We start from the raw sequence: 14,079 nt of genomic DNA on the forward strand, positions 1-14,079 counted from the left end.
AAAAAATAACTTATTCATATGTTAAATTTCAGACCTTTGAAAAACTTTTTTTCAAAAACTATCAACAATAAAATTCTTAACGAAATTCTTAAAAGGCAATTTTTTTTTATTGACTCACTTATTGGAACAATTTTTGAGATTTATCATCTTAAAAATTGTCTCTGTATAAAATAACATTTAATGATATAGAATATTAATAAAACTGCGTAGTGATTCGCTTTGAATTATTTGCTTAGAATAAAATAAGACCAGATAAGTTAAATAAATGATTATCACAATGTTTTTCTATTAACTAGTTCGAAAAGAAGCACTTGTTCAAAGAATTATTAAAAGACCTTGTAATAGATGATTTAAATAATAATAATTTTGTGGGAAAACTTTTCGGAGTTTCTAATGAATTTCTTCTCTTTTTTTAATATCTGATAAGATTGTTCGCGTATATACGTGAAATATATAAATCTTGACTAAAGTTTCGTATATACAAAATCGTGTGACACAACATGGAAAGAGCGGGTTGGAAAGAGCCGTAATATGGTATACCTCAAGCGGGAAGACGGGCTTGAAACTCTCGGCCCTCACTATAAGAACCCCTGCCCCGCCTAACAACCTTCCATTCAGTATCAAGGTAGCACTTAGGTACTCTCCCGTCTAGCCGATCTCTATCAGGATAGTAACTTGCAGATACACTTGCAAAATTAAGTTTTTGCGGTGTTTATCTCAAAAAAATTTGTTGTTTAGAAAAACTTTTTTTGAAAAGTATTTCTATTAATTCTCTATTCATTCTATCGTTATCTAGAATTTTTTTTTGATCCATAAAAAACAGCATCTATTTCGATTCACGTTGGATTGTTTTTCTCTTCACTCTTTTCAATCCCCTCTTCTTCATCATCATCTTGTTATCTTTAATCCCCACTTCTACCTCCGTTCTCCATTCAGACACCTTGGTTTCTTCAATCCACCCTGCTTGTTCTCTTCTATCGTTGGTCCTGCCCCTTCTTCTTCTTCTTCTTCTTCTTTCCTCCTCGTTGCAACTTTTTTCCAATCATCCTTCTTTTTTCCTTCCATCAATTCTTTCTTTTTACCTTATTGCCTTGCCTTATTGCTCTCTCAACTTTTTTCATGGGACAGTGTTTCTTGTATGTATTCACACAAACACACAACTGTATGCATGTGCGATTTTCACGAAAAGACACACCGTCAGCAACTTTAGTCAGAAGTCAATTGGATCACTGCCTCTCCGGAAGTACCTCCTCCTTTCGGTGATAATCCGGGTGGATGGTCAATCCTTTGGTTGAGCGGGCGGTAAGAAGAAGAAGAAGAAGGCGAAGACGATACACCGAGGGGAGGGGGGTCGAGGAAAGGCTCAAGAGAGAATATAGCGATAAGTGTGTATGATTGTACGCGAAAAAGACCTCTCAACACGGTGGAATTTCTAACGGTATCCGTGCTTTGCCAAATGCACTTTCGGATCGCGAAGTAACCGCGCAACACGCTCCGAGTGAGTACATAAAGAGTGTCTTAGGTCTTAGGAGTTTCGCACCATACAATCAGGAAGGATCAAGTGCAACGACGACGACGACGACAACGACGACGACCTTCTGCTGGGTATTTCGTGTGACATTGGGAGAGAGAAAAGGACCTTGACCTAGTGTACAAGACGTTATTCGCCGGAGAACTTGGAACACGTCCTTGACCGGAAATCATGACGGACACTGTCTTCTGGCTCCTCTGCTCCTGTTGCACAATTTTATTATTAATCCTTAGACAGACGAATAAATCGAAATCGCGGAAATTCAATGAAAAGAGGAATTTCAGGTTGACTGAGACACAACAGAGGAATGAGAGTGTTAGTAATGATGGTGCGAAAGAAAGAGAAATGGAAGAGGAAGTAAGGAACAAGTCTGATGAGACGATGGTGAAAGTTTTGAAAGGTCCGAGAAGTCTGCCATTTATTGGAAGCTTGCATCTATTGAGAGCACCTGGTGGACCATTTGAGGCATTTACCAATTTAGCAAAATTATATGGGAGCATTTATCAAATACAATTAGGTGTTGCAAAATGCGTTGTTGTCAGCAGCTACGACATGGTCAAGGAAGTCCTGATTACGAAGGGAAGTCACTTTGGCGGTCGTCCAGACTTTATCCGATTCCATAAACTTTTTAACGGAGATCGAAATAACTGCAAGTATTTTTTTATTTCTTTGAATAATAATAATTATTGCTGACTAGAATCTGTTCTGTTTTGATTCCTGTTAAACACGCTATTTATATTACAATAGAAACCCCATTATCCGGACTAATGGTGCAAGTAAACATTTTTTTTTAAATCATGAAATAAAAACGCTATAACATTATAAAATTTACATACAATATACGTATAAATTAGCATTAAAAAGACGATTAATTTAACATTTTGTTATTCATATTTTTATAATTTCTGTCTTAAAATATCAGGTTTCAAAAAGTTAATAAAAGAAAAGAAACCGAAAACTTGTTCGGATAATAGAAAATCAGGATAATGGGATTTCTCCTATATTTGTTAATGATTAAACTTATTTTAATCATTAAATGTGCAATAATTTGAATAATTCATTTAAATCGAGCCTAAAAACCAAAGAAATTAATTTAAAATAGTAAACCTAAAAAATTGTAAGGAGCTTGAAGTAATGGAAACACTCCGGGAAAGGTTTATTTCAAACGAACTGTTTTTTTTACTAATGTTTTATGAATAAAGAAATAATTTGTTTAAATCAGCTATTAGTTAGTTAATTGAATATTTTATTAGACAAGTGATCAAATGTTTCATTCAGTCAATCAAAGTGGGTTAATTTTACATGGTAAATTTGGTTAATACCACAAAATTAGTAATATAGTTTAGTAATAATTAATTAGTAATAATAATTTATTTATTATATCAAATGAACTTTTCCCTGAGTGTTTAATTATCTTTCTAATTAAAATAATCATTGTCCTGATTCAGAACAAATTATAAATATTTTCACTACTCGTTGGAATTATTTAAAATTTATTTTGATATTATTATGCTTAAAATTTATTGAAATATTTTAACAAATAAAATTTATTAAAATTTATTTTCGACTTGAAATATTGTTGATTTTAAAGTTGAAACTATTAGAATAAAAATAATTGTGTGAGAATTTACAAAAAATATCCCATTACTAGTAGAACATTTTAATTAAGTTTAAAAGGACTTTCATGTTTGATCGGAAGTTATAATCACAAAATTTGTCAAGTTTACAAAATGTGATGAAATTTTCATTTATGTAAGAGGATTTGTTTATATTTATTGAGCAAACACGCCTTTGTTTATGCGAAAACTACAGTTTTGATATCATCACAGATTTTTATAAAAGGTACATTTTTTCTGCCGAGTTTACAAATTTTTCATATCCAATTCTCTAAAATATGTTTTTAGTCATAATAATACAATTATAATATTAGGTAGAAATGATACGAAATTCTATGACAATTTTTTCAAACATAATCCTTTTTTAAATTATAGCGAAAATTTGCATATATAAATCTGAGAGAAATTGGGAAAAGAGGTAAAATGAAGGATATTTTAATATTTTATATAATTACACTGACAAAAAGTGTTAGAATTCAATTCTCAACAAAATTCTATAAATTTCGCATACGCTTTTAGAATTAAAGTAAAATGGGTAAAATATTGTGATTTTTCTCGTAAGCATATTCTGTATAGTTGAAGTTGTTCTGAACAAAAAATTAAGTGACAAAACATCTGAAAATGGTTACTTTAGATGGTTAGGCACATTGAGGTACCTAGACGCTCTCCTTCAAAGGAGGCTGTGAAAATTTTTTACATAATATGTAATTTCAAAATAATTTATAAATTCTAAAATTTTATAGAAACTTTTAATTTTTCCATTTTTAAATTGATTTTTTAAAATTATAAATTGAATGATTTGCTGTAAAACAATTTTATATTACTATATTCTTTTATGGTGCGAGAAAATCATCAAATAAGTAAAATTTATGCAGAGTGAAGCTTATGACAAATGACTTATAATACATAATTGTATAAGTTTTACATAAGTAAGTTTTACTTGAAACAAGATTTATGCCAAATAAGGTTATGTCCTTATGTCATTTAATTTTTCCAAGAGGTAAATTGTATGTCAAATATAATTTTTATGTCAAATGCGAATTATAATTATAAATAACGAAATTATATAGTCGGAAGAGTAAACCTCCATCGAAGCCGCGCCGTACCACCTGCTGTGTTTTGGTCCAAGTTGCGTCGAGGCTAGACGGAATACGCCGTTGAAAACAACATTTATGTTCAATAACTTTATGTCAAATGAAATTTATGTCATAATAGAATTGGTGAATATTCATGCTTCTAATTACTTCTGAGAACCGTAAAATATCAAAAAAAAAAAAAAAAAATCAAAAACTTTATTAAGATAGATATACTATAATCTATTATTTGACGCAGCTGTTTTTGAAAATATTGATGATTTTTAACAAAATGGTTGATGTTTGAATATAAAATAACGATTTTTTATAAAAAAATAGAATCTTATTTTTCCTGTGAAAAAAATAGTGAATAGAAAATAGTTCTATTTCAAAAATATTCGACCATTATTATTTATTCGGTTCAGTGGTTTTCGAAAAGTTTTCGGCACCGACTTGAAAAATATAGTTTTGGAATTTTTGAAAAATGCATTTGAAATTTTAAGAGAATATTATGAAATTTTACAACATACGTAGAATTATCAATATCAGAACCATAATATAGGTGTCTGAGGAAGAAGAAATATTAACGTCGTCAAAATATTGTTTCCAATGGAGATATTCGTCTAGCTTCTACGCAGCTCTGCCCGAAACACAGCGGGCGGTATGGCATTCTTTCGGCGTACGGTTTACTCTTCCGGCAATAACTTCGTCATTTTTATTAAGATAACGAATTGAAATTTTCGCCAGACATTTTTAAAAAGTCAATCTTTAAGGAAATGCCAAAATTGCAAAATTATTATTTCTTACCATAATAGGTGTATCTATACCTATCTCTCTTTAAAATCAAGTACAAAAAAATTAAATTTCGTAACGAGAATTTAGTTATTAAACTTGAAAACTCTTGACATTCATTATTTTAGAAGTTATTCAAAGTTTCGTAAAACATTAAAATGTTTTTCATTCACCTGAAAATAGGTGATCTCTCAATTTTGACTGGTAGTGTATATTATGTTGTTTTAGAAGAAATTATTTTGTATAAAACTAAAATTTATAAAATAGTGTACACATTTGTTATAAATAAATAATAATTTATAAACAAACGTCGATATAGAACATATTCTTGTCTGATCATAAAGGTTAATCAACGTTATGGATGGGTAGTTGTCTGGTAGTCTATATCAGTTTATTAAAATATCGTATAGTGAGTTTAGCAATTCGTGATGTTAAGTAAGATAGATTGTTTTTCACAGTTTTATTTCTTATCTTCGAATTTTGATCACCTATTGTTTTTAAATATTTTCAGACAATTTTAAGTTGATGACACTCTATCGATATTTATTCAGCTTTACATATTTTTTCATTGACATTTGTATTCTCTATTATATTCTGTATACCTTGGAATGATAATTTTTCTCGATTTTTCTCATTCTATTTTACGAGTCTATAACTAGAAATGATCTGATTTTGTTGCAATGAAGAACCATGCAACCAGTGCATGCCTACCTCCAGACACTTTCTCGGTACTGAGAGTTTTGTTATCTTTTTAAAATGCGTAGTACAGGATACCTAAAACAGGTTAAGAGCAACCAATCTTCGATAGTTCTAATTTATCTTCATGCAACTGAAAATCTTCCGGCAAAAACCGGTCAGCCGCAGGTCTAGTTGGCTGCTGGATACTAGGGCAAGCACACACTATATCAGGGAGCAAACTAATAAAAAACAGTTGATCGGCATAGTGGTAACAAGGTCTTTATTTATTTCACTTATATAGCTGTTATTTTCGAATTAAAATAATCTTAACTTTTGCAAATTTATTAGAATTACGAGTATCGTACAATTAATTTCAATAATTCGTTTTTTATGCATCATTTAGAATTTAATTTTCAGTCAGTTTGAAATTTATCGAGTAGCATTAGAATAAAAACAAAAAACATCTAAAAAAATAAACATTTTCGTTTCCTGGTAAAATTAGAATATTTGAGTGTATCGATTTTATTTCGCCTAATATGTATTTTCAAACTTTTTAAAAACCTTTATTACTTTGGTAGAATATTTTTGCATGTTTTGAAATGACAAAATCCACGGGCCTAGGATATTATTACTTTTTCGACTTTTTTCAACTATTTTCAAAAAACTCAACCTTTTTCCACTTATTTTTTAAAAACTGCGACTTTTTCGACATTTCCTCCAAGTTTTGTCTCAAAAACCACATTTTTGGTATAAAATGCAATTTATTTCGATTTTTATAGTGTAAAAAGTATAACCTATATAGACAAATCTTTCAAAAACTATTTTTGAATGATTTTTCTAATTAAATTTTTGAAACAAAACAATTAAAAAATTTTTCAATAATTGAAATTTTGTGAATAATTTAACTGAAAATAATTGATTTTTTTAAAGTATTTTATTACAATTTTTGAAAATTTAACAAAAAATTAGTTTCTTTTAAATTGTATGAAAATTCTTTAAAGAAATTCAATTATTTTTTTAAAATTACGTTGCAACATTTTTAAAAAACTGAGTTTTATAGTTTATAATATTGTTTCATTAGGTTTTGTTCGAAGATAATTATTTTCGAACAAAATAAATTAAAATTTTTGTAAATTTACTTTTTTAGACTTATTAAAATTTTGGAGAAATCATGTTCATTTATAAAATTAAAATTCTTCATAAAGATTTGATTATTTCTTTTTATATTTTTCAAAAATTCAATTATTGTTGAAAGATTTTACCAAATGCCAATTATTTGAAAATTTTTCAATTGTATAAATTAAATACCTATAAACTTTCAAAAAATATTTTGAAAATTAATTTTAAGAATTTCTTTATTATAATTTTTAAAAATTAGTTACTTTCAACATTTTTGGTTAAATATTTTCAGTAATTTATCTTTATGATTTTCATAAAAAAGAACCATGAACAGTTATAGTTACAATTCTTATGGAAAATTGAATTTTTGGATTTAAATAATTGGAAGAAAAATTAAAAATAATTTATTTGAAAATTAAGTTTAGTTAAAAATTATAGAAAATAATTTAATTTTGGAAGGGTTATAATTGTAATTTTAAGAAATTATTCAATTTTAGAAGGTTTTAATTTGAAATTTTTCTGATTTTATTTCCTATGGAAAAACAAATAATAATAATTTAATTATTTATTTAATAAAATTATTCAAGTTTTGAAAAATTGAATTTAGAAATCAGTGAAAGGGGAAAATCAGGAGAATACAAAATAAAATTCTTGTGAAATTACTGTATATGAATTAAATAAACGACTTTTTCGACTTTTTTTGTATTTTTAATCGACTAAAGTTACTTTTTTTGCTCCTGAAAGTCGATCCGAGGTCTAAATGCACGATGATTTAAAAAAAATTACATTACAAATTTTAAAAAAATTATTTAATCAAGAGGTCTTGGAAAAATAATACATTAGACAGGCATCGAAAAATATTTTTAAAAAGCTGTAATTACTTACCTAAAAATATAAAAAACAGATTGAAATTTATTTTTAAAGCCTTAATTGATTATGTAATTAAAGTGTAAAAATATTTTAATTTTTACATGTACAGAAACTTAAATAACATATTTTACTACTATTTTTATCATTTTATTTTGTATTATTGAATATTTTAATTAAGTGCTAATAAGTATTAATCGCACTCATTATATTTTTAGAAGTAAGCTGTTTTAAAATATTTTTTATTATCTGTTAATGTATTCTCTTAAGTATTAAAGTTTTTTATCAAAAGATCAAAAATACATTCGGCGAAATAAAGCATTTTGACCCATTTGTTACGTTATTTTAAAGGAAGTTTAGCATTATTTCCTTGTTTTATCCCATTTATTCATTAAAAAAAAGTTAATTTCGCTTAAACTGCAGTTATTGAGACGCGCAAGCTAAATAGGTGAGTATCTCAATAACTGGAGTTCCAGTGTGGTTTGAAATAACGGTTCACTTATTATAAGTACATATATGCGCTAATTGATTGAGAGAGCGATTTATAAATTAAGAGAAATGAAATTTCACTTATTTACAGGATAGAAAAAACTCAGATTCAATTTTGCCTGTTTATCAATATGAGTATCGTATATAGGGGGATCATTTTGAGCTCTAATTTTTTCATGATTTTGAGAGTATAGTTTGAACCTTATTAGAAAAATAGATTATTTGTTAATTGTAGTTTATATTTCATTTAAAAGAACAGTTAAATTAAAAAGAAAGAACAGGAGGATCATATTCGTTAAAATTTTACGAATCGACATTATGAAGAATGTAGTTTTATATTACGGAAGCAGTTCCGTAATATGCGGATTTGTTTACACGCTACCGTCTTACTCTCACGTATACCTGCGATATCTATATTAGACATAATAGTCTTGCTACATGATATCTAGTCGTCTGGAGAACTTTCGCGAAGAATCCAGTGAAAACAGTATATACAACTAATAGGGGATGAGTATTCATATTATAAAAAATAATTTGTTATCTATCTCGTAAAATTTTTTAATTCTTTTCTATATTACAAACAATTTGTATGTTAAAATAAGTTTTAAGTAAAATTAATATAAAATATTCAATAGTTGATAGTAAAGAACTTTCATAAAGTCTAGAATTTAACGTCAATATGTTGAGAAGATTGATGATCCTCATTTTTATGTAAAGTGTTTTTTCCGCTTTCATTGCAGTTAAGTTTTTATGTAATGAATCAATCTTCTTGTCTTTTTGAATACTTTGTCTTTTTTATGATCAACTGTAAATTGAAAGTCGATAATTTTCAAATAAAGCCTAAAAATTCTTTCTATTTTTACTTTTAACATTTTACTCATTCTTTTACATTGAGATATAAACAATTATTATCTCTAAATCAAATAAAATTTCTGTTGCATCTTTATAATTGATCGGAGAAATGAACATATTTGTTGATACTTGTTCCGCTTCTTTCCGAATTGACAAATATTTATCATTTTTATAATTTTAATTTTATTTAATGAGTGAAATAATTTGGATGTGTTTGTTTTTAGTTTATATTTTGGAATTAATCATTTGTTTCCTTTATTTCTTAATGCATATATTCTTTTTTTTACCTGTTTTTCTTATTTGCCGGTTTCTCAATCAGTCTTTGGTTTCCTCTTGTAATTAAAAAATTTAAATTTTTTGATGAGAAAAGTAAAGATATATTATATTTTTATTTATATATATTGTTTTGGAAAAAGTGAGGGTACTGTGGCGCGATTGGTTATCAATAAATACAAACTCGTAATACTAGGAACAGGAAGCGTAACCTGGAGAGTGACTTGACAGTCGAATTAACAACTTATCCGAATGCTCCGATGTATCTCTTCTTGTGCAAGTTAAACTCGATCTCGATAACGATGTCGATGGACGAGCATCGCAAGACTTTTATTTTCCGTTCATTCTCGATGTGCGCGTATGCGTAAGAGAGTGTGAAGGAAAGGATGGAGAACTCCTGGAGAATTTTGTTTTTCTTGTATAGGTATCGACTACCGAGAAAGTAAATTCAACAGACTTTGGGCCCAGGTGGTAGGAAATTTTGTCGACTCCAAGAAGTTCAAGGTCAAGGTTACTCTGACTCTTAAACAACCTTTTTTTCTCCTTTTTTCTTTCTTCACTTTATATAATTATTATCTTTTTAATATTTCTATTTATTTCAAATTTATTTTTAAAACTTTAATGCAAGTATTAGATAAAAAATTACTAATAATGGTTTTAAAAAATATATTCGAATTTCTAAACTGCCTTTCTTCTAATTACACTTGAAAGTATCTTCAAAATATTTCAAAAATTAGATTAAAATATTTTTTAACAAAGTTTAATTAACCTTTAAAAAACGGGGTGGACACATTTTAAAGACTATTTTTATGGTATTTTTCTCATCGACCAAGGGTTTAAAAAATTCAGGAGAACTATACCTTACGTCTTGGATATCACTCTTTCAGAATCTGCACTCAAAATTAAAAAAAATCAAAACTAAAAAGTTGAAGACATTTTTTTGGAAGAACGTTTTTTTTTGAAAGTTTTTTCGAAAATGTATTTTTTTAAGGTATTGAGTTAGAAGAAGTTCGTAAAACTATGAAATATCGCGTCCAAAATGTTCAAGCTTTCAGATGGTAAAGCGTATTTGCTTAAAATTCAAGATGGCTGATACAAAATGTCGACCAAAAGTCAATTTTTGTATAATATAACAACCTCTTGTATGAAATTCGTAAACAATGCTCAAATTCAGTTGAAATTATTTACTCAGAGGATTTTGGGGTCGCTGATTCCGAATCTGAACTTAGTTTTTAAAAATTCAAAATGGCGGTTTCAATATGGAGGAATTTTTTTCTAAATTTATCGGAATCGATTAATATTTCTTACTCGGGAGTTTTCCGGGTCGAAGATTACGAATTTGAACTTAGTTTTTTAAAATTCAAAATGGCGGATCCAATGTGGCGGAACATTTTTCAACAATTTATCGGATTTCATTTAAATTTATAGTTCCATGTTTGTCCGCAAGGCGTCAAAAATTCGATTCTCTCACTAACAAAACGCATTGCGGAGTATCTAAGATCAGACTATTTTTGAGATAGAACAATTAAAATATTTCCCAAAAAAGTTTAAGAAACTAAAAAAGGTAATTCAGGAATATGTATTTTTGTCCTGCCTGCACGGAAAATGTGTTATTTCGTGCACATGAAAGGGGCGCAAAGTAAGTGATTCCCGCCCAGAGGTAAGGTGAGCGGGCGCAAAATACATTCGCGCCCGCTGACGTCATAGGAGCGGGCGCAAAGTACATTCCCGCCCGCTGACGTCATAAGAGCGGGCGCAAAATACATTCCCGCCCGCTGCCGTTATATAGATGCGGGCGCAAAATATTTCTTTGCTCATTTGTGCATCCAGTGACCTTAACTTTTAGAAAATGACATCACAAGTCATTTTTAGCCATATGGAACAAACAAACAATTCATCCAAATGTGTGTGCACTTAATAACACACTTTCCATGCAGCAGGACAAAAAATGTTGTTCGCAGCACGGGCGCAAAAGGTGATAGTGTCTCAGGCGAGATTATGGGACAACCTCGGCGACCCTACGCATCCTCGGCTTCGCCTCGGTGCTTCAGGTCCCCTCGGTTTCCCTAATCTCGCCTTCGCCAAAATCACCTATTTTGCGCCCTTAATACGAAAATAACTATTATTGAATATTAACATGTTCGCAGTTATAATTGGATAATAAGATGTTTTTTATTTGAAAAAAGTTTTATTTCCACTATTAAAAAAATGTTTTTGTGCGTTTAAAAGGCTCAAGTTTGTGTTTGCAGAAAAAGTTAACTGAAAAGTTTATTCATGAAAGTCCTCTTTTGCAAAAATATTAAAAAATATCTCAGAAACATAACTCAGTTTTTTATAGCAAATTTTTTTTTAATTTCAGCGCTCGCTTTATGTGATTGGTCAGATCTTCAGCGGAAGCGCAGGTCACTGGCGAGGAGTTTCTGCTCACCACGAGGTGGAAGTTTCCAGTTAGAAGAATTGACACGAGTGGCGTATACAGAAAGTTTTGAATTTCTCAAGATTCTTAAGCAAGAAGAATATTTTCCAAATCTCAATGGACAACAACCAATAAAACCATTGATGCTTGCCGCAGCTGCCAATATGTTTACTGGTTACATGTGCTCGACTCGCTTTGGTTACAATTGTGATAGATTCAATAAAGTTATCAGTAATTTTGATAAAATATTTTGGGACATTAATCAAGGATATGCGGTTGATTTTATGCCATGGCTTTCACCATTTTATTCACACGTATTTAAACGCCTACATCTTTGGACTTCGGAAATAAGAGATTTTATATTAGATAAAATTGTTAATCCTCGGCGAGGAAAGTATGATGAAAATATTGGTCAACTTGATTTTACTGACAATCTTTTGATACAATTGGAGAGTCCTGATTCTGAATTATCTTGGGAACATATTATTTTTGAACTAGAAGATTTTATTGGTGGTCATTCTGCGATTGGCAATTTGGCAATGATCATCTTTGCATATGCAGTCATTTATCCTGAAGTGCAGAAAAAGATTCAAGACGAGTGTGATGAGGTTTTATCGAAATCAGGAAGAAGTTTAATTTCTCTAGACGATAAAAAGGACATGCCCTATACAGAAGCTGTAATGTGGGAAACGTTGAGAGCAAATAGTTCTCCAATTGTACCGCATGTTGCTACACAAGATACTGAAGTTGGCGGATATGTTGTCAAGAAAGATACTGTTGTTTTTATCAACAATTATCAACTTAATTTGGGAGAGGAATACTGGGGACCTGATTCAAAAGTTTTTCGACCAGAACGCTTTTTGAAATCGATTGTTGATAAAGTTGATGGTCAACGGAAAAATATTGTTGTTAAACCGAATTTTTTCTTTCCGTTTTCTACTGGGAAGAGAACTTGCATTGGTCAAAAATTGGTTCAGGGATTGACTTTTGTTTTGGTCTCGACAATTCTTTCAAATTATGACGTCTTTGCCGTCGACGATGTAATGAGTCGATTACAACCTGGACTCGTGGCCCTTCCGCCAGAAACGTTTCATTTAAAGCTAAAACCACGGAAGTAGTTTTAATAATGTTACTCATGAACTTTACTTTATCCAATTATCAAAAATAGCGTATAATTAATTTGATGTATTTGGTATTAACATTTTTCAGAGCGACGTAATCAACACCAAAAATTGCATGTATTAGCTAATTTGTGAAAATGATTTTAATTATCGCTTGTCCTTAAATCATGTTAAGAAACATTAAACTTTCTGTTTTAGTTGTAATAGCATTTTTTTAAAACATTTTTTATAGTCTTTTTTAATGCAAGCCTAGTTTTTTAAATTTTCGTTTGGAAAAACATATTTATTTTTTTGTAGAATAAATTACTTCGAAAAAGACTCATTTTATAAGAATTTTCTACATGGTGCTTTCATTTATTTAATTTTAAGAGATACTGAATGGTATATTATGTATGATATTCAATAGAATATTAATTGCGATGTCTAAATATTAAGATTTTTAAATGATATTACATTTTGATAAAAATGATGTGCAATAATTTGCTATTAGTTTGAAAAATTTTTGTTCTTAATTTCTCGTATATTGCAGTTTTCCGTAATAAAATTACGATTCTTTTGATGAATTTGATATAATAAAACTATGGTATTACTATTTTTTAATTAAATTAAATTAAATTTTCCGAGTTAATAGCAATAGTTGTCGTTTAGTTTTAAAAACTTGTATACTGATTTCATTATTTCAGATATTTTATTACGAAATAATCTTCTCAATAAGACTGAGTAATATTGTTAACTATAATTGTTCTATTTATCTTTTACTATAAATACAAAACAAGTATTTCCTGTAAGATTGCCTTATTAAATTTCATATTTTACATTAGATTTTTTTCATTTTCCCAATACTTTTAATTTTCCACTTTTGTACAAAAGAATTATTATTGTTTTTACAGTTAATTGAGTGCAGGAAAGTAAAATATATTTATTAAAAAACATGGAACATTTTAAATACAGCACAAAGGTAATGCATGATTTTAGTAGATAATTGACTTAAATTGAGCATCTGAAAAGAGCTAAAAAGCAGAATTAAGAATCTTTTCTGAATCTAAATAAACACTTTTAAAAATGTTGTAACATAAAATAAGACTAGTTTTCCTTAAAGTAAGAGATATTTTTGAAAGTGTATAAATTATTATATAACCAATTAATATAAAATAATTTAGTTTACTTCTTAAAATTAGATTTAATATAATTTTTCAGAATACTAATAATATAATAACAATGCAGAAAAGTATTTATTTAAAATAGAAAAGTT

The 14,079-nt window shown here is 28.8% G+C and overlaps 1 protein-coding gene across 1 annotated transcript; it reads left to right on the plus strand.

Annotated features, from left to right (window-relative positions):
• Positions 1-480: 480 nt before the first annotated feature.
• Positions 481-13,251, plus strand: LOC122498792 (cytochrome P450 307a1-like). Its single transcript, XM_043606703.1, has 2 exons — positions 481-2,180; positions 11,650-13,251. Exons 1-2 carry the CDS (start codon positions 1,703-1,705, stop codon positions 12,822-12,824), a joined length of 1,653 nt encoding a protein of 550 aa, XP_043462638.1. The 5' UTR covers positions 481-1,702; the 3' UTR covers positions 12,825-13,251.
• The last annotated feature ends 828 nt before the right edge of the window (positions 13,252-14,079 follow it).

This window comes from Leptopilina heterotoma, unplaced genomic scaffold (genome assembly GCF_015476425.1).
Source record: "Leptopilina heterotoma isolate Lh14 unplaced genomic scaffold, ASM1547642v1 Lhet_16, whole genome shotgun sequence".
NCBI classification, from domain to species: domain Eukaryota; kingdom Metazoa; phylum Arthropoda; class Insecta; order Hymenoptera; family Figitidae; genus Leptopilina; species Leptopilina heterotoma.